At 38.3% G+C, this 22,637-nt stretch overlaps 1 protein-coding gene across 1 annotated transcript in view; it reads right to left on the bottom strand.

Moving 5' to 3' along the window:
* Positions 1–22,637, bottom strand: part of CRYBG1 (crystallin beta-gamma domain containing 1) — a 97,509-nt gene that overhangs the window by 54,888 nt on the left and 19,984 nt on the right. The window contains exon 2 of the mRNA XM_080999931.1: positions 6,345–6,483. Coding sequence (XP_080856057.1) covers positions 6,345–6,483 — 139 coding nt within the window. The remainder of the gene's footprint in view (positions 1–6,344; positions 6,484–22,637) is intronic.

The following is a 22,637-nucleotide window of genomic DNA, read 5'->3' as shown; positions in this document are numbered from 1 at the left end:
GAGTAGTTAAGATTGTAGAAGAGTGAGGAAAGAAGTCCCAGTTTAAAATAAAAATTAGTCAGTTGTAGGCTGCCCCCTTAACAGTGAGGATTGTAACACTGAGGATTATATTAAGGATAAGAATGAGCCACCTACTTTTTCTTAGTTACATATATTGTGAAAAGTTATTTTCCCTAAGAATTCTATTTATAACTTACTATAAGCATAACATTTCCAAAGAGGCCCCAACATCAGCTGGTTGCCTCCCTTTCCCATAACATGTTTTCAGTGCAATCATCAAAATGCACCAACAGGTCTTACAACATTCAGAACACTTGCAATATCACAATAAAAAGTAGCTTATTGCTAAAGAAGTCAGGGAGCAATTTTTCACAAAGTCAAAGGGTTTCAAATATCTTGTACTCGAGTGCTAAATATAGAAGCCATTAACAAAATTCATTAAAATTAAGCTCATCAGCAAAATGAGATCCAGTGATAGCATGCACATAAAGCAGCCCTGGAAACCATTTCCAGAGAAGTAGTTGTGTTAGTCCATAGTAGCAAAAACAACAAAGAGTACTGGGGAACCTTAAAGACTAAGTGTTCATGCACACTTTTGCTTAACCCATATTTTAACTGTATTGTATCTGAGAGTTTTTCTTATCAGGGCCGTCTTTAGCATATGCACCGCCGGGGTGCAAAGATCCACACAGCGCCTCCAAATTTTAACACAACTGATCTTGTGACTAACCACTTCCCATGTTCCTGCCCGGGGAAAGCCAAGCACCAGGAGACCTCTGTGCGTGCCCTGGGCGAAAACTGTGTTGCATGTGGGATGGAGCTGTGGAAAAGCCACGTAGAGTGCAGCTCTGTGCACCAAGGTCCGCAGCCTAGACCAGACCAGCCTGGGGCCACATGGCGGGACTCCTTACGTTTCTCCTTCCTCTCTGGCTGCCCGTTCGGAGCAGCAGGTTGAGGCTGGTCATGCTTGGGGCACCGCGGGGTTTTCTCCTCCGGTGGCGGAGGAGGTGGTGGATAGTGGCGGCAGAGCCCCAGTACCTGATTGGCTGTGCCAGGTGGGGGGGGGCATTGCAAAGGTGGAGTGAAGCGAATCACCGCCAGACCCCGCGGCTGAGCAGCCCATGGAAGGGGCCGGGGGAGGGAGTGGCCCTGTACTGCCTTCTCCTCCAGATCCGGCCATCGCAAATTCGGAGTGATGCCGGAGTCCAGCCACACAGCCACCAGGGCGCAGTCGGTGGCAGCCTGGCACCCCCCAGAATTTGGTGCCCATGTGCCCCGCACTCCTTGCACCCTCCAGGTAAAGACACCCTGTTTCTTATAGTTTCCCAGCTGTGCCTTGCAAAAATCTGATCTTGCCTGCTGAATCAGATCTTATCAGATATTTTTCTTAACTGAGCTTCAATTCAGAAGGGAAGATCACATTTTCACAAAGCACAGAAAGGTACAGATACCTGAGCAGGTCAGGTGGCATAAAAATAGTGTAAGCAGTCCTCCCCAAGCAACATTTTTCAAATAAAATTAAACATACCCAGTAGCTAAAATGTAGATATTTTCAAATTATTCTTTCTCCTGCTCTCTACCACTTCCATATCCACAAGAGGCCCCTTTCAGACTGAAAAGCTGACAGTGATATTTGTGAAAACACCATAAAATTAACTTTGGATTTTTTTCACTTCATTCCCAAGCATGGATTGAAAAAATATTATCTCCCCATACCTCCTATAGAAGGTCCTAAAGTGCAAATAAAGTTTCAAGAAAAAGTTTCACCGCCACAGTGACTAGTGAGGGAGTGGACACACACTTGTTTTTAGCTCTAATTAAAGAGGCAGTCCAGTTTTGCAAAACAGTAATTTTGTTACCAAGTAAATAAAACAAAAGGCATGACAGTGTTGTAACTACAACAATTCTTCACTGTATATATTTGGCATCCCCCCTCCCAACCAGGCCAAAAATACTTTGGTTTTTTAATGCTACTGGGAGGAATTAATAGAGATGTTCAACAACACTGACAGAATGTTGGCAAACTGGTTAACATTTTGATGAATTTAAGCAAGATAATAGGGGATTTTTGTAGATTGCACAATGCTCTAATGTGCTTTCCTCAAATCAGCCCCCTTTGGTAGCGGTGAAAAAAATAGCTGTCGTAAAGGAGAGCATTAAAGTAGGCCTGAGACCATTATTATAGGCATGGCCAGTGTATATTTCCTACAGTAAATGACAATTGAGGCTGTTTTGGGATATGTATAAGCCATCCTTCAGTATATGATCCCAAGATAAGTTATAGTAACCCCCCCCCCAAAAAAAACCCCTATATAGTATAGAGTAAAAAAAAAAAAATTACATAAAGCAAAGGAACAGTACCAAATAAAGTACCAAATAAAGCTAGGCTGAATCATAAAAATTTGAATTTTTTCCTACACTCAAGTGGTATATAAATTTTATGAAATAAAAACAAAAAAGTAAAATTGAAACAGAAATTAAACAACTATTCAATGTGCTGAAATGGCTGGGCAAATTAAAAGAAAAGTCTTTCCCAGATCCATCAAGACATCAGACTAGACGCCAGGTAAGCACACCTAGAGAGGCAAACCCCAATCAAGAAAGAGACACTCTACAGTTACCACACTCCTAACCTCAGATGTGTTGGTCAGCCAACCAGTGACAAAGCAGGCGGATGACATGGTGGGCAATGCTAGCACAAGGGCATCATGTAGGCATTCCAGATATTGGACAGAAGGTGTGGTGTTGGGAAGGGAAGTAGGAAGAATCCTGGTTGGTGTGATCATTTGTTTGGCTTCTTAACCAAACCATGGCTAACACAAACAATGAATTAGAGCAGGCATGGCCAAACTTGGCCCGCCAGCTGTTTTGGGACTACAACTCCCATCACCTCTAGCTAACAGGACCAGTGCCTGGCTTAGAGTAAACTGCTCGGAGGTTCTATTTACAATCAAGCAGTAAGTAAGTAAGTAAGTAAGTAAATAAATAAATAAATAAATAAATAAATGGTGTAGCGTTACAGGTGAGCCCATCCTATGTCTGCATGCTTAGTGGACAAATATGAAAGCTCCCATTGCAACTAAATGCCCTTCATGTATATTTTGTATTATACAGTGGAACCTTTACTTACGTTCACTTCCAGTTACGTATCCTTCGGGATATGTGCGCGGCAAACCTGGAAGTATTTTTCCGGGTTTCACCGCATGTGCAGAAGTGCTAAACTGTGCCATGCGTAGAAGCGGCACCTCCGGATACGCACACCTTGGGATCCAACCGGAGCTCCAGAACGGATCCCGTGCACAACTGGAGGTACCACTGTATTTCTGTAATGCTTTGGGCATATTCAGGTTTTTTTTCAGCCAGAACTCACTGGAACTCAGTTCCAGCACTTCTCAGGAGCCATTGTCATTATAAGAGAACAAGGGAGGCGTTTGTGGTGAGTTCTGGCACCTTTTTCTAGAAAAATAGCACTGGGCATACTGAGTCTCTGGTACACTATGCTCAGTTACAAAGATTTCTTCCAATTTCAGCTATATAACAGTGGAAAGTTTCTACTGCTTACAGGTGTTTTAATGGTACAGAAAGGTAAAGTGCAGAGACAGTCTATGTTCATCTAATTAGAAAATAATTAAATTGTCATATAAAATGTTGGATTTTTTGTATTTTATCATCCTGCTTTGTAGCTTCTTTGTCATCCTGCTTTGTAGCAATACACACATTTTAAAAATACATTTTAAGTAATATTAATGTCAAATTAATCAATGCCACTTTTTGGGTAGATTATCAGCTTAAACTTAGTAGCTCTCAATGAATTCAGAGGGACATATTCCTAGGTGTGTACAGGATTGCAGCCTAAATGGGTAGTTTGATTAATCAATTAACACTGCAGTGGTAAATAAAGTGTATTTTAAAGCAAGCTTTCACTTTAATTGTTATTCATCACAAAGCTATAAAGAAAACAGACCATTATGGAAACTGATTCCACATATAAATTACTGTGACTAAGTAAACAGAAAATAAAGGATGTCTGCATCAAGAACATCTGCAGTCCTAGGTTGAATTCTCAACAAAAAGGGGAGCATCTTACTAAATAAGGTGCAGCAATCATTTTAAAGAAAGAGAAATCAAGTCTACCACCATAACTTTAACTGATCTCAGAAGCAATGGCAAATGGAGACCAGTGGATTTACTTTATAGAACAGTGACCAGTGGATTTACTTTATAGAATAGTATCAAAGTGATGAGGAAGCTAGAGACTGTTTCATTTGAAAAATGTTTATGATAATACAAAATTTCCCAAACTCCCTCTGTCCCCCACAGACTTTATGAAAACTGCTGCGGGGATCCTGGTAATAATTATAATAATTGGTAATAATAATATTTTAAGCAACTGTAATGAACTGTGCTAGATGTTGCATGATTATAAATGATTTTTAGTGGTTCTTTTATTTCTTATATATTGTATTATGATTGGAAATCCATAGAAGTCAAATTGTAAGTGTTCTTCACTGACGTGCTGTGGAGCACTTGATTGAAGCCCAATCACAGTTTGAGAACCCCTGAGACAATGCATTACAGAGGAATTAGCCTGATATCAAAGGCTGGGAAACTACTGTTGAATCACTCTGAATCACAAATAGAGCCTTAGTGGTGAATTAGGCAGACTTTCACAAGAAGAGAAAAAAAAATTAATTGATTCACTGGGTAATGAGAATGCCAGATGATGCTCGAGATAAGCAGCGGCCTGTTATGGCAACCCTTGGATTGATTTTGCAAAAGCATTTACTAAGCAGACTGGATTTTGCTGTCCTTGCCTGATAAGATGCCAAATGAAATTAAAACTGTATGTCATCAGCAAATCCAGGTGTGGGAGGAATGTTTATCAGTTCTTTCGAAGTTGAGGCAAGTGTCTTACCAGGAAGCTCACTGGCTTAGCTTATGTTTATTACTGCAGTGGACAGATGATAAAGGACAAAGGGACAAAGGGGAACTCCTATTATCATGATCTTGTAATATAGTCAGTATGGCCAGATGTGTAGCACTGGGAAAGAGAAACACGACCTCTGGGCACAGAAGTCACAATTCTTAGCAATCAAGCAAGAATAGGAACATACTGACTATGGATGTTATGGGCATCTTAAATAGAGGAGAAACTGAAGCTAAAGTGTAAGCAAGAATCGGGCAAAATTAAATATAGTATCAGCTATATTTAAATGAAGTACAGTATTGAATTAAAAGGCAAAAGTTTGATTGATATAAAATTCTATGCTTCCTTACCTAGCTACGATATTTGCAAATTTTCGAACACAATTTTTAAAAGCGCTGCATAACTTTTTATTTTATTTTAAAGGGTGATCTCCATTGTTAGACATGCTCAATGTACTCATTTCAGTGTTTTCAGTGGGTCTTCTCCAAGTATGACCTTGCTGCCTATCATCTAAAGTTTCTAATATAGTGTAATGCCATTGTAATTTTATTTATAAAGTTATGTTTATGTTGTTGCTTGCTGCCTTGAGAAAAGCAACCTATGAATATTTAAAATAAACAAACAAAATTCATGAACTTATCCTTTTATTTTATTTTTTTACATTCTTGTCTTTCAGCAGAAAAGCAAACTGGCCAGTTTTCTTCAGCTTATAGCCTATGATTTACTATTGTTTATGAGAAAATTAGGCTATTCACCAAGCCAGACGCCTTTAAAGTAAGTTATTACAAGTAAGTCATTGCACAACCTTGTCTACAAGGTAATCACTTAAGCATAGTTCTCACACTACAACAGAAGTAATAAGCACCCTCCCTCTATGCTAAGTTGCTGGCGTTATATAATACTAATATAAATAAGATGAATAACCTAAGTGGAGGAATTAAATGAATTTGTACAGTACATTCAAACCTCCTGCTAAGCCAAAGGACACCAGTTTAAGCCAATTCAGTTCACTGGCTTCAGTGGGTCTAAACTGGAATAAGCATTGATACAGAATATTGATAATATTCCAGTTCCCTCATGTCAGCCTATCAAAAGCATTTACTTGTGGAGAAAATTGGGAACACAAGGAATTTATTTGTTTTTATAATTCCTATTGATCCCATCTATGGATAAATGCACGTGTAGCTCGATGTCATTATACTCTTATATAATTTATCTTTGTACTTTGTACATATTTCATGGACCCAAATGGAAAAAAAGACATCTGGCTTCATTGTTTGTCATCAAATTTCCCCCAGTAATTTTATACTTATTTTTTACCTTCCCTAAGAAATTTCTATGTATGGTATTTTTCAAAATTAACTTTTTTAAAAAAGTAAAAACAATGTCACACTTCATATTTTTAGTTCCTCCTTACCTTTTTAAATGATGCTGGCAACGTAGATGTAGTTACTGAATCCATTGGAATACCATAAGCAAACTGTGTCTCTTTTGAGGGTAGTGGAGGCAGCTGATTGGCCTGAGCAGCAAATTGTGTATCTGGCATGTCAAAATCTCTGAAAAACACATAATATTTTTGCCATTTAATTAAACTGACCAGAAACATTGTAGTAGGATGTTAAATGGAAGCTGCATTAAAGATAATTGTGATTAAAGTCTTAACATGTGACAAATATTGCATGGCTGCATCCAAAAACGACATAAAAACAGCTTTGTACCTAACTTTTAAATTAATAATGATTAGATCTGGTTTATGAGTCTATCATCCTGACTTCCGGCCAAGAAGGCATCAAGAAAGGTCTCACATTTCTCTTTATTCTTAAATTACGGCTGTTTTATTGAAGGTGAAATATGGCCAGTTTTGAAAGGCATTTTTCATTTTTGCCTAGATTTAGTTTAGGCCTTGAATATTTATAGCTTTTGCTATTTGAGACATAGCAAAAACTATAAAGTGCTACAGCAGCTCAGGGGTGGTGCCAATTGCTCTTTCTTCCTTTGAATAACCATGCAATTATTCCCTCAGGAGCACCTGCATCTCTGATTTTGTACATAAAAACGTCATAAAAATGTCATAAAAACACAGTAGAAAGTTTTCAAAGATTATGAAACATAATACAGAAGAACAGCTCTCATCTATCAACACATGCTGGTCTGGCAATAGGAGATCAACATTATTATTAACATTTGCATACCACCATTCATCCGTAGATCTCAGGATGGTTCACAGCACACAATACAAGGCAAAAAACACAAAAGACATAAGAAAAAGAAGAACAAGAACAAAGCAATAACCCCCTCCCCAATCCCTCCCATTAGAACACGCAGCGCACATGCTGTCCAAAAACCATTTATTAGCAGTAAAAATTAAGACAGATGAAAAAGGCTATTCTTCACATATAATTTAGTTAATGGAATTAACTGCCACAAGATGCCATGGTCATTTGTTTAGGTGATATAAAATGGGTTTCGTGGAAGATAGGTCTGTCGATGGATATTAGCTATGACTACTAAAGGTGACTTCCCTATTCAGATGAACTATAAAACTGAATATCTGTTGTTAGGTGGCAACATAGAGAGAGTGCTATTGCCCTAAATTTCAACACCCAGCTCTATCTCTGAATGCCACTTGGAGCTGCCTGGAAGTATGTTTAGAACTCTTAACAGATCCAAATGCAGCAGGCAAAATGCCCTAGCCAACAAATTTCCTAGAAGTGTTAAAAGATTTGTACTTACCAGTTGGGTTCTACACACAATTAATAGTGCCACTTTTGAACTGGGTAACCTTAAAGTCTGGGAAAGAATACCTTTTTTCTGTATGAGGCATTTTCTCAGTTTGCTCAAATTTCAAGTGAAGTTCTGCTCTGGGTTCCATCATTTATAAAGGCCAGATTGGTAGCTACTGGCACAATATCCCTGGTTTATGTATGATCCAGTTCACCAGGGTCTGGATCAGTCCATTCCAGGTCTTACACGAAAGCTCTAAAGACCAAGCCCTGAATCAGCTGAGGACATAAGCTTTCTGGTGGGCATTTTCTAATGCCTAATGTAATGTTTGTTTGTTATAAATAAAATATTCGTCCTTTGTGCCAAGACTACATCCTTCAATGAATGCAAGTTTTCTTACTGGTGGCATCTATGTTATGGAATTCCTCTTGTGGGGAGTTCCACCAGACCTTCTTACATTTAGAATACTAGGCTCAAAATGAATCCTACAATTAAATAAATATTAGCTGTGCTTTTTTCCCTACAAAAATGTTTAGGGGTACTCTTGTTTTCCTACTCATATTGAAATACTGCTCAATGAGGCCAAAGTTAGATTCACAAAATGTTTAAGGGGTATGCATACCCCTGCTTACCCCCAGAAAAAAGCGCTGAATCTTAGTCAATTAACAAAACTAGTTTTAGGAGTACCTAAATTTGCAAGTGAGAAAAAATAATGTTTCTAAAGAATAATAATAAAAAAAAGATTATGTACTGTAAAGCATACACACACCATGCTAAAATAAGCATCTCTCATTCCTTCTTACACAGGTCTGTTACATGCTCAGTTTTTATACGTACCTGCATTACAAAAGGCATTTTTAATCAGACATTATCTTTATATAAATGAAAACAGACTAACAGTTCAATCCTATTACAAGTTCAACCCTACACATCTTTTCAGAGGTAAGTCTCATTCAGTTCAATAGCATGTACTTCCACGAAGGTATGTAATTGCAGCCTAAATGTTGTAGCCCCAGATAAAGGCTTTTGTCGTGTTTCCCAGGGACAGCAGGCATGGCAAGGAAGAGCCATGGGCACCAGTTTTATTTGGAGTTGGCTTAGGCTGCCTTGATTCGAGGCAGCAAAGGGAGTCATCTCATTCTTGGTTGACCTATGGGTTTAATATTCCTGGAGATGCTCACACTTGAGTGCCCTCTGGTGGAATGCCTGGTTTCCTACTTGTCTTCAGAAGTGAAGCAGCTGTTCCTCCAACCAGTTTAGAAGCTCCTGGCAGGTTTGTGTACAGTGGTACCTCTGGTTACGTACTTCATTTGTTCTGGAGGTCCATTCTTAACCTGAAACTGTTCTTAACCTGAAGCACCACTTTAGCTAATGGGGCCTCCTGCTGCCACCATGCCACCGGAGCACGATTTCTGTTCTCATCTGAAGCAAAGTTCTTAACCCAAGATACTGTTTCTGGGTTAGCGGAGTCTGTAACCTGAAGTGTATGTAACCTGAAGCGTATGTAACCCGAGGTACCACTGTACATGGATTCTTGGGAACTGACTCTGGCTCATGGAGAACTCTGTCTGGGTGCCTTTCCTTAATCAACTCCAAGTTGTGCAGAATTGGCTGACACCTCCCTCCATTTTATCTGCGATTTATATCTGTTGTTTTAATTATACTGTTCTGGTGTTACTGCTTTTATGCTTTAAGCCATCTTACTTTTGTTGATTATCTGTAAGCTGTTTTGAGGATTTTTGTAATTAAATACTAAGAAAAACTTTTAGGCAGATTTAACTGATTGAGAAGCTAATTGATTAATTGCCCATCAACCCAGGTTAATATCAGATACTGGGTAACAAAAGTGTTTGGCTTCACACTTGGTACATGGGTTTCTTGACTGAGAACATAGAAAAATGTAGAACAACTTCTGACAGCAGAGGAGCACACTAGAAAGACTAACAAAAGATGTAAGGCAAAACTGATACATATTGTTTTGAATTTAACAACACAGTATAGTAAGGAGATATGAAGATAGATTTAGAGCTACAGCAAAGTCAAGGTGTGGGCATCCCTCTCGTCTAAAAACTGTACCTCTCTAGGAAACTGTACCTGGGGTCTGGGAGATGAATAGTATTTGTAAACTGCCTTCCTACCCAACATATTGTCTGGATGAAGGCAAAGGTTCTAGACCTCACTAAGAATTGGCTTTCTAATGCCAGCATGTAGTCAGTTGGATTGGCTGCATGGAGTAGTGGTGTCAGGATGCTGACTGTACGGCTCCCACTTAGTTGACACCATGTTGCTAGCAAGAAAAAACACAATATCAGAGGCACTGAAGCAGCAGCCAATCAGGGCTGTGAACAGCCTCTGAAACAAGGATGAAAAAGGCATGTATGAGGAAGAGTATTTGGCTGCACATCTATGAAGCCTGAAAACACCCTTTTCATTGTGATATGAAATTTCAGGATAGTAGTATGTATAGAAACAAATAAGAGCAAGTTGGAAATATTACAACTTTGTATGAAACCCTGCCACCTAGTGGACTGATTATAGCAAGCAAGTTATTATATGAATCAGTACTGTACTTCAATATAAAAAGCTTTTGAAAAATGCTAAACTCGGTGCTATTTTTCTAGAAAAAGAAGTGCTGGAACTCACCATGAATGCCTCACTTCTCTTATAATAGCAATGGTGCCCACCTGAGAGGTGCCGGAACTGAGCTCTGGTGAGTTCCAGCTGAAAAAAAGTCCCAGCTAAACCAATACTCAAAATGCAGTACTGTATGTATATTTTTGAATCAAACAAAACTCTTCCTAAATTTGCATGTGCACATTTTGTAAAGGTAAAAGTGAGCTGGAGTATCTTATGTTGACCTGAGATTAGAGCAATAGAATTCAATCTCATTAGAGAAGCACATTTCATATTATTGGAGGTATATTAAAGAGCTACTTGCAACTACACTCACTCAATCTAAATTTGTCATCGAATAGTAGAGTTGGATTCCTGCAATGCAGGAATCTTTCATCCAATGTGGGGCTCATTACCCTGAGATTAAGAGTCCCATTCTCTACCGACTGAACTCTTCCTCGTGTCTAGTATTGTTTTGGTCATATTACTATGCTTTTTCACAAATAAGATTCGGAACAGCAATTCTTTATTGGGTTATACCTTACCTATTTTATTATATTCCAGTGCTTCAAATAAAATTTTCAGGGTGCTTAAATAATTAATTAATAATAATAATAATAATAATAATAATATAATACAGTGGAAAAATAAAACAAAACCGGAACATAAAGCCACATCAATTACAGGGTTGAACATATTAATGACAAGGTCTTCCCCAAATAACAGGAAGATAGTAATAGAGTATTGGGATTCATAATAACTGGAGTAATCAAAGATATCCTGGAGTTACCCACTTGAGCACGAGTAGCCACAGGGTGGTGCCATAGAACTACACTACCAATAGCAGCATTGTTGCAATTACCTGGGAAATGAAGGGACAGGGCCACATGGCAGTGAGCTCAGGGCTGTGTGGCTACACCAGCAGAGTCAATCTGGTGCTCCTGCTAGTGCCATGATGCAGACTCTACACCAGCTGTTTCTTCACTCACCTTACCCCAGATAGGAATATTAGCAACTAGTCAATTTTTTTCATTCAGGTAGGGTTTTTCAGGGGCAGTCTTACAACTGCCTACTTAAAGGCTGCCAGGACACAGCACTCCCAGCTGGTTCACTATTTTTTAAAAAGTGAAATGGGTTCTCGTTGAGGACTATATCATGTGAACACTACCTAGTAAAATTGAACTCAAAAAGCCTCAAACGCATGGTGAAGTTGTGTGGAGGAGCCCACTGCTTACAGTATTTTTTAATGCCTTAATGCCTTGAGCACATTGTCTGTTCCTGCTTCAGCTCACAAAAGCCCTGAATTTATCCAAGATGGTCTCACTTCACATCTTGATTTAGGATTCAGCTGAATATTTTGAATGTCACTAATAAAAATGACTATTCTGCATCATTTGTTTCTATTCAATGAAAGTACGTTTGTTTTGTATTTGTTGTGCACGATCCTCATAGTTTAGTTCTTCTTTTAAAATTATAGTAACACAGAACTCAAATTGCAACATTTTTGTAGCTGGGAAAATGATAATGGGATTACACACATATTATAAACATCTATTCATTAAAGCAGTACTCAGCACTGTAGCCGCTTCTGCACTCTCCAGTGCAATATTCTACCAATTTTAAAGAGATGGCCAGACTGCAGCAGGCTCTTTAAAACTGAAGGGGCTATCATTGTTTGATATGAAAACTTTATGAATGAATTTCAGGTGAAGGTGGCTGCCCAGAAAATAATAATCTAGATTTAGATATGCCCTGCATTGCAGGGGTTGGACTAGATGACCCTTGAAGGTACCTTACCAACTCTATGATTCTAAGATTCTAGAGCCCTCTTGCCAGACCAAGCCATTTTAGCAACTGAGAAGAACCACAAAATGTCCCTGTCCCGCACAACAAGGAGTGAGTAAAGATGAACATCAGGAACAAGAGGGGTAGGAGACCAGCAGCGGCTGCTATTTGCCAAGAAGCCACACCCCTGAGGTGGTATCATGGGGGGGCACTGCTTAGAAAGAGGCAAATTCGGCCTCCAAGGAATGTGCTACAATGCCACTGCGGTGGCAACAGTAGGCGAGGCATTTCTTGGAGGCTGGATCTGTAGGTGTGCATTTTGTATTGCTTTTAATCTCATTTTCCATTATTTTTGTAATTGTTTTTTTAACTTTGTTTTAGCCACTTTTATTATATTTTATACATTGCCTTGGAACTTTTATGGAAGGCAATTTCAGCAACAGCATTTTTAATTACTTGTTTGTATCATCTAACGGCCTCAAATTTCCTACGTTTCTTTATTTCTGAAGATCCTTCAAGATACTAGATTATCCAGCTGTTTGAGACAAGGTACCAAAATCTGCCAGAGCCAAAAGCACATTTGGGGGCAGATAACATTGAAAAATATTGTATTTTCCTTCAATCATGTGTAGACAAAGTTTGACCACTGGGTGGCACAGCCATCTGTTTCCAAAGCAAAGTTGATGCTTATAATCACCAAAAAGGTGATAAAGGGCCTTTTCTGGCAATGAAAACAAACATAAACAGCATGTTTTGTTCAATTGGTTAGAGATGCTGCTGCAGGGTTATCACAATTTCTTACACGCTCGTATTTTTGTCTCTGAGGGGACAAAAGCAATTAATCTGAGAGTACTGAGTGCTGCAAAAAACGTGGTTGCGCAATTGTAATGAGGGCTTCTTGTAGGGTTGCCGTATTTCAATTGTTGAGCTTTTTTAGGAAGACCCCCCAAATTGTTGAGCTGCTTTTTTAATGTATGGCAGCCCTCATTCTTATGTCTTCAGTGACACAATTTATTTGCCATTCCTGAATCATTTAATGAATATTTTGATATTTTAAATATTAAGTAAATATTTAAAAATTTCCTCAGAGGATTAGTGCCTCTCTCACTGTACTAGTCTAGTGAAGGTGCACACATCTAATTCTTATCAGGAAGATAAGGATTCCATTTAAAAAGGGGGGGATATACTATCACCTCCCCTTGTAATAAGACTAATTCCTTACATAATATTTCAATACTGTCATTGGATTTTCAGTATAACTAATCAGAGGTTTTTTGTTGTCTGGTCCTGGAATAATTTGTATGTATTTAGCCAGATATGATTCTGTTGACTGATTTATCTAAAGATCTTTTCACTTCAAGACTATTCTTGCAAAGGTACCTTCTAGTAGAATGTGAGTAGAGCTTTTCACCATTTGATCTACTTCAACCATGTACAATATTAAGTTCATTAGCATTATTTAACATCTTGTCACAGTCTATAATTTATAGGGCCTTCCAATTATTTTCACAAATTGCATTTGGCCAGACAACTTTCAATGTTGATATAATATTAAAGAGGTAAGTGGAGGTGCGGGGGAATGTTCTGAAAACAATGTAAGTATTCATGAGAGAAAATAGATAGATGCTGTTAAAAAGTCACAGTTGCTGAGCAAGCTTCTGATGTAAACTGACGGCAGACAAATCAGGATTTCGGGAATACAGCTTGCTCTCCCCATGAATTTGTTTCCTGGAACAAAGATTATCTGACAAGACAAATTACCATATTTTTTTGTGTATAAGACACCCTCATGTATAAGACGCCCCCTATTTTTTTAACCCGAAATTAATAAATTAGGTTGTTTAGCTTTTGTTTGGGGTGGGGGAGGTCACGTCTGCCAATAGTTCACCTGCCTGCCTGCCACTGCTGATCGCCTGCCACAGCCACTGATGATCGCACACCTTGCCACAGCAGCCAATTGTCTGCCTGCTCACAGCCACCAACAGCCCACCCACCCATTTGTCACAGCCGCCAATCACCTGCCCGCCTTGCCACAGCCACCAATCAGCCGTGCCAATCTCCTGCTTGCTGCTGCCATTAATTGTCCCTTCTGCATTCACTATCCATGTATAAGACGACACCCAATTTTTGCCTGTATTTTTAAAGCAAAAAACATCGTCTTATACATGGAAAAATATAGTATACAGTGGTTTTGTAAGAAAGTCAAATGAGTGGTTTGATACCAACCAACACATTCTCAACTCTAATGCTATAACCATAGTGAAAGTCAGCTTTGGCATGAAACCAGCCTTACCCAAAAGAAAACAGTAATGCAAAAGGATCAGAAACTTGTGAATTAATGAGTATCTGTGAATGGAAGCAATATGCAACAATAACAATTGTACATCTTCCAAAAAGTTATAGCATATTACAAAATAAATGTTTAGTATAGTTAAAAAACCCCACCCCATTCATCCCAGAGAGTCAGAAGGAATCATTTGAAATGATCTTTCGAGTAGTCATGTAAATTACATTGCCAGGACAAGTTATGTTAGTACACACATAGCGCTTTTAACAAATACCTGCTGAAGGTATATATTAAGGTTAGTAAAGGTAAAGGTACCCCTGCCCATACGGGCCAGTCTTGACAGACTCTAGGGTTGTGCGCTCATCTCACTCTAGAGGCCAGGAGCCAGCGCTGTCCGCAGACACTTCCGGGTCATGTGGCCAGCGTGACGAAGCTGCTCCGGTGACCGGCACCAGAGCAGCACACGGAACGCCGTTTACCTTCCCGCTATAAAGTGGTACCTATTTATCTACTTGCACTTAAGGGTGCTTTCGAACTGCTAGGTGGGCAGGAGCTGGGACCGAACGACGGGAGCTCACCCCACCGCAGGGATTCAAACCGCCGACCATGCGATCGGCAAGTCCTAGGCACTGAGGTTTTACCCACAGCGCCACCCGCGTCCATATATTAAGGTTAAAATGACACAAATAACTTTTTTTTACAATAGTTGCTCTTCAAACCTTTCTTTGATCTCAAGAAAGGAAGTTACCATCAAATTATTTATTAATTTTATAGAAGTATAACCAAAGGAAAAAAGGCACAGTCATAAGGATACAATTATATTAATATGTGACCATTATAACCCACTTTACACATCCCATAGGTTTTGAATCATTAAAAATGGCTTAAGTCAGCATCCAATCCGCAGTTTGAGCAATTAGATAACATTTTATAGTATTTTCCTTTTATTTTATTTATTAAAATGTTTGGTTATTGCAGTTTCATAAATAATATAAAAGTGGTTTACAACAATTATACTACAATAAAAACCATATAAAAAATGAAAATATTTGTTGCAGTTTATATATGTCATATTTCGTACACTGTCTCAAGATATTCAAATATGAAAGTTTTATAAATATTCTGATGTATTTTTCACAAAGTAAGTCTCATGAGCTAATTTTTCTTAGCATTCATCCAATGCCACATTTGTTTGGCAACACTTTTTGTTATGCTCAATGACAAACTGCCACATCTTTCCCTACAAAAGTCAGACTGCAAAACTCCCAATGCAGAGAGAGCATGTGCATCTGACTAGGTAGAAAGATTCATAAATTACATCTCAAGACTACACAAAGGATGAGCAGCCAAAAGTGGAAATGACTAGTGGATTCAATTGATTTTGCTATTAAATATCACCCAAATGCACTCTTATAAATGTTTGCAATAGTTGGTTATAGCAAGTCTAGCTGATTCCAGTTTGATGGAAGCAAGATGGCACTGTTTCATCCATTCTAATCTGCACAATTTAAGCATTTTCTCATTTCTCACCCTAGTTATTTTTGCTTTTGTTGGTGTACATGTGATGGTGCCTTGTGCCCAGAAGATGCACTGGGCCAGGTAGCATCCAACATCTTGTGGCTGACATTCTCCCATATGTGGAGTGTACAACTTATTGTAGCCCAAAACATATCTTGGGGGTAGGCACCTTTATGTTTTTCTACATCTTTTGGCTATGTTTGGTGTGCATAGATGCACTTGATGGTGACTTGCACCTGGAGGAGGCTCTCGGCTGGGTAGGGAATCTCATACGAAAAGGGAATCTCCTACAAAACACTCTTCCAGATGTGTGGCTGTATGTGGTGGCCCAAAGCATATTTTGTGATGGTCAGGTCTTTATTATTTATTGTCTTTAGATGTCATCACATGTTTATGAGTGTTGCACAACCATGATACTTTTGAATGAATAAAATTGTTGGCCTTGAAGGGGAGAGTCCTCCGGTCATGCTAATATGGAGGTTCAGGCAAAAAGAAACCCTTAACTGTAGAGTTCAGGAACATATTGACTTTCCTTTGTGTAGTGAATCTTCAAGCAAATAAGGAACTGAGAATGAGTAACCAACTTCAGCAACATAACAATAAGGGAGAGAGAACACAGGAAGTGCTTTGTTTGATCCGTCTGGATCTACCCAACTTTCTAGCTTTCAACTTGCAACAGCAGTGCCAGACAGATTCTCCCAGGCATGTACAAGCAATTCATGAAATTAATGTTCTTCCTTAATTTCTGTCAGCATCTGGTAAACTGATACATTTAGGGAACAATACTTACAAGGATTACAGCTGGAAAGCAAAAGAAGATTGATGTTCCAAGAAATGTCAGTGGATAATCAGGTTTGTTCTCAATAAAGGCATGGAAAAGGCCAGCAGTGGACTACTGCCAAAGTTTTTCAGCATAACGTCCTGCCAAGTAATGTAATGCACAAGTTTTACTTGTGTAAAACCTGAATTGTAAACATAATTCTACTTAGTGAAAAAAATTCTCTATGGAGCAAGGAGCTTTCTAAATCTTTGGGGTTTTTTTTTTTACAACTTTTAAGCCTTACTCTACAGTGATGTTAAAAAAAAAGGTTTAGAAAGCTTTCAGAAAAAAACATGAAAGAAAAACAATTAAAACATAGACAGCTTAAGTAGTAATAAAGATGTAACATAAAAGGAAATAATGTGTGAGATTATTGGTAGCTATGGTTTGATTTGCTTTTCTTCACTGCCTCAGGGTTACAAGCTTGGGTCCATTAGACATTACGCTGGGTGATGTACAAAAGTAACTATGATCTCAAGTAATAAAGGTTTATAAAGAGAGTCAGGGTGTAAAAGACAATGAAATAGCATTGTAAGAAATATCAGAAACCCATCTGGTTCTTTACCCAGTGGAATCTGATGAGTCTTGAGATGCAGCAAGCACACACACACGTTGAACAATATCATGACGACATGGCCACACAGCGAACATGTCTTTTAAAAAGGTAAACTTTTACGCAACATGGTATATGAAGGGAACCCCTTTAGGCATGCTGATGCTTGTAATGCAAAACTGAAACAAAAAACAAAGTGCCTGAGAAGTGACTCAGGAAGATTCACCTATGGCAAGCCCAGTGGGCCAATACATTACACAACCCAAGAATTAAGTGTGACAACATATTTCTAGAATAAGGCATCTAAAATCTGATGAGAAGCCATGCGGTTTATTAGTTACATTACTGAGTGACAAAAATTAAGACTTTGGGGAATGCAAAATAGATAGAACGAACAACATTTTTGTAGCATCTTTTTGGGATATCAAAATGAAATCTGGTACACCTGCTCAATTCAACATTACAAGTTAAAATATAGGTTTCACACCCCACACCAATTTTCAAGGGGGAAAGAAAAATGCAAAATATATTGTAAAGTGATAACCTGCCTTAAAGTTTTAGATAGTGGGATCAGACATGTAAATGGAATATAAATGAATCAAATGATTAAGAATATACCTTTGTTTTCCTTATTATGTTTTAGAATCACATGTTTAATGACAGGGAAATTTGAAATGTTATGAATGTATGTTTAAAAGAAGCCAATAAATATGACCGGGGGGAGAGAGAGAGAGAGAGAAAGAAAGAGAGAGAGAGTGATCAGATTTCCTATGTTTCTTCTTAAAGATGAAAAGTAGCAACAGGTGGCTAAACTGGATCTGGGTTGTGGCACTGGGGAAGGGAGGCTTTCCCCTTTTCCTAATTTTTTTTTTTTTTTAAAGCAATTTATTGGGTTTTACAATAAGAGTAAACATAATAAACAATATAACATTTATCTTAACATAGTTTCACATTTTCTTTGGACTTCCTCACACCTCCCGCTCCCACTTTCATCGTTATAACATTTTGTCAGCAATTTATCATCTTATTTAAATTCTTATATCCCTTCTATATTTCATAATCTTATAATTCTCAGAAGGAGCTAAATTTTCACAGTCTTACTTATTTTCTTAAAAACTTCTAAATTTAGTGGTGCTCAGTTGTTTTAGTCTAGCATCTTATTTAGCATTCACTCAAATTACAATGCTTTTGTAAATAGTTCTTAAATTTCTTCCAATCCTCCTCAATCCTCTCTTCTCCCAGGTCACGAATTCTGCCGGTCATTTCAGCCAGTTCCATGTAGTCTATCAGTTGCATCTGCCATTCTTCCAGTGTGGGTAGATCTTGAGTTTTCCAGTGTTTTGCGAGAAGTATCCTTGCTGCTGTTGTTACATACATAAAAAATGTCTGGTCCTTCTTTGCCACCCCTTGGCCGACAATACCCAAAAGGAAAGCCTCTGGTTTCTTAGTGAAGGTATATTTAAATACCTTTTTCAATTCATTATAAATCATTTCCCAGAACGCCTTCACTTTAGGGCAAGTCCACCAGAGGTGGAAGAACGTTCCCTCGCACTCTTTACATTTCCAACACTTATTATCAGACAGGTGGTAAATTTTGGCAAGTTTGACTGGGGTCATATACCATCTATAAATCATTTTCATTACATTTTCTTTCAGAGCGTTACATGCAGTAAATTTCAATCCATTACTCCACAACCTCTCCCAGTCCTCAAACATGATATTATGCCCAATGTCCTGTGCCCACCTTATCATAGCCGATTTAACCGTTTCATCTTGTGTATTCCATTTCAACAGCAAGTTATACATCCTTGAAAATACCTTAATCTTTGGTTCTAACAATTCTGTTTCTAGTTTCGTTTTCTCCACCTGGAACCCTAGTTTCTTATCATTTTTAAAAACTTCTTTAATCTGAGCGTAATGTAACCAATCTCGCACTTTGTCTTTCATTTTCTCCAAACTCTGCAATTTCCAATTGTCTCCATCCTTTTCTAGTATTTCCCAATATTTTGGCCATTTAGCCTCCATATTGGGTCTTTTTCGGGCCTTAGCTTCCAGAGGTGAAAGCCACCTTGGTGTTTTATTTTCCAGCAAGTCTTTATATTTTGTCCAGACATTAAACAGTGATTTTCTGACAATATGGTTCTTAAAGGCCTTATTTGCTTTAACCTTGTCATACCATAAATATGCATGCCAACCAAAAGCGTTGTTAAACCCTTCCAAATCCAACACATCAGTGTCTTCAAGAAGTAGCCAGTCTTTTAGCCAGCAGAACGCTGCGGCTTCATAATACAACTTTAAGTCTGGCAGGGCAAAGCCCCCTCTTTGTTTTGCATCGGTTAATATCTTAAACTTAATTCTGGGCTTTTTGCCCTGCCAGACAAACTTAGAAATGTCTCTCTGCCACTTCTGAAAGCACTCCGTTTTGTCCAAAACCTGAAGTGTTTGAAATAAAAACAACATCCTTGGCAATACGTTCATCTTGATAGCAGCAATTCACCTAACAAAGAAAGTTTCAATTTTGACCAACTATCTAAGTCTCTCTTAATTTCTGTCCAGCATTTTTCATAATTATCCTTAAATAGACTTAGATTTTTTACTGTTATGTTTACCCCTAGGTATTTTACTTTTTTAACCACATTGAGTTCCGTCTCATTCTGAAACCGTTCTGACTCTGTGTCAGTCAAATTTTTCCCCAAAACCTTAGTTTTCTGTTTATTTAGTTTAAATCCAGCCACCCGACCAAAGTCATTAATCAGTTGTAATACTCTTTTCGTACTGGGCTCTGGCTTCTGCAAGGTCAAGACCAAGTCATCTGCGAAAGCTTTTAATTTATATTGTTTCTGACCGACCTGAATTCCTTCCACCAACCGATCCCCTCTAATCATGTTCAATAGCACTTCCAGAACCGAAATAAATAACAAAGGGGAAATAGGGCAACCTTGTCGTGTCCCTTTTTCAATTTTGAACTCTTCTGTAACCACATTATTAACTATCAATTTAGCTTTCTGTTCTGAATATATCGCCTCAATCCCATTCTCAAAACCCCGTCCCACTCCCATCTCTTTTAAATTTCCCATCATAAATTTCCAGGAGATATTGTCAAAGGCCTTCTCCGCGTCTATAAAAATTAAAACTGCTTTTGTATTTATATCTGTTTGCAAAAGTTCCAAGATGTCAATAATGTTCCTTGTATTAGCAAACAGATGTCTACCTGGGAGAAAGCCAGCCTGGTCCTTGTGAATTACTTCATTTAAAACTTTTTTAAATCTATTTGCCAAAATGTCTGCAAATATTTTGTAATCCACATTTAAAAGAGAGATGGGACGGTAGTTCTTAAGTTGTGTCTTTTCAGTTTCCGACTTTGGTATTAATGTGATGAACGCTTCCTTCCACGACTCCGGTGCCCTCTTCCCCTCCATAATTTCATTGCTGACCTCCATCAAGGGTTGTATCAAATAGTCTTTTAATGTCTTATAGTACTTGGAGGTCAGCCCATCTGGTCCTGGAGATTTGCCGAGTTGCATGTTCTGAATGGCTTGTTCAATCTCCTGTCGTGTTATTTTAGAATTCAGGATTGTCCTATTTTCTTGTGACAATTTAGATAGTCCGTTTTTTGCCAAAAATTGTTTAATCTCAACATCGTCTTGCGGCCCTTGGGTGTATAATTTTTTGAAATATCTCTGGAAACACTTTCTGATGTCCACTGGATTCTGAATGTTTTTTCCATCAACCTCTAAGTTTGTAACAGTATTTAATCTTTGTCTTCTCTTCAACTGCCAAGCTAGCAGTTTTCCACATTTATTCGCCGACTCAAACGTTTTTTGTTTCATTAATTTAACCTTCCATTCAATTTCCTGATTTATCAATTTAGAATATTGTGTTTGATAAAGTTTAATTTCTCTCAGAGTTGGCTGTGACTTCGGATTCACTCTTAATTTCTTCTCTAATTCTTTTATTTTATCCAAGATCTTATCTTTTTTCTCATTTTGTGTTCTTTTCTTTACTGCATTCTGTTGTATCAAGAATCCCCTCATTACAGCTTTACTTGCGTCCCAGATTATTCTTTTTTCCACCATATTATTCATATTTATCTCAAAATAGTCCTTCAAAACTTTTTGGGCCTTCTTGGTAATTTCCTGATCTCTGAACAAATTGTCATTCATCTTCCATCTAAAGGATCCAGTTGGTAATAGTGTCATATCCATCTTTACTGCATTATGGTCGGAACAGGTCTTTGGGCAGATTTCCACCTTTCTGACCTTAGGTGCCAGGCCTCTAGAAATCCATATTTGGTCGATTCTTGTCCAGGTCAGTTGGGCTTCAGAAAAGAATGTTCCCTCTCTTCCTAGTGGGTTCTTTGTCCTCCAAATGTCAATCAAATCCATATTGTCAGTCATTTCAAAAAAGGTTTTAGGTAGTCTGCCGTCTTTTGTAACATTTTGACTTTGTGACTTGTCCATGTTAGTTGATACGACCCCATTCATATCTCCCATCATTATGATGTTGTTGTAATCCAGATAGTCCAGCATTGTCTCCTGCAGCTTCTTGTAAAATTCCGATTTCCCTTCATTAGGTGCATAGATTCCTAATATCAACAGTTTCTCTCCTTGATATTGTATCTCAATAGCCAAAATTCTTCCATGTTCATCTTTAAATAGGAATTTAGGTGACAGGCTCTCTTTTGCATATATCACCACGCCTCTCTTCTTAACTTTGTCCGACGATACAAATTCCTGGCCCAATCTTTTATTTATTAACACTTTTCTGTGGAGCCTCGTCACATGTGTTTCTTGTAAACAGATAATGTCCAATTGTTCTTTTTTTAATATGTGAAATATTTTCTTCCTTTTTTCCGGAATGTTACAACCATTAATATTCCAACTCAGCAGTTGCAGAGACATCCTGGATCAATCTGGTTATTTCTCCAGGGGTGGTATCTTCTCTAAATCTTCAGGTTCCCCAGGTGCTGGTGTTGATGCTGGCGTTGCCCCAGGCCCAGAAGGTAGTTCAATTCCTTTTTGAAGATCCTCTCCGTATGTAGCCAAAAATTTGTCTCTCTCTTCCAATGTTCTAACTTTGGCCTTTCTCCCTCTAAAGGTAAAAGATATTCCTTGGGGAAATTCCCACCTGAATGGAATTGCGTTGCTCCTTAATAGTTTAGCAAGTTCAGAATAGGCGGCTCTAAGATCCAGCAGTTGTCTTGGGATATCTTTATAAATTTCAATTCTTCTATCCAAAACCTCCAGTGACTTTCCGAAGTGTAGGCCCAAAATCTTATCCCTTTCCTCCTTTGATCTCAATGTTATCAAACAGTCTCTGGGCCTCTCCTTCTTTATGAATCTTCCAAGTCTGAAAGCTGACACAATTTTAAAGTCCTTTTCTTCCAAATTCCAGAACTTGGAGAATTCTT

The sequence above is a fragment of the Podarcis pityusensis genome (assembly GCF_964106645.2).
Source record: "Podarcis pityusensis genome assembly, chromosome: 3".
Lineage (NCBI taxonomy): Eukaryota > Metazoa > Chordata > Lepidosauria > Squamata > Lacertidae > Podarcis > Podarcis pityusensis.
Note: the sequence above shows the minus strand (reverse complement) of the source record. Positions and strands in the feature narration are given on the sequence as shown.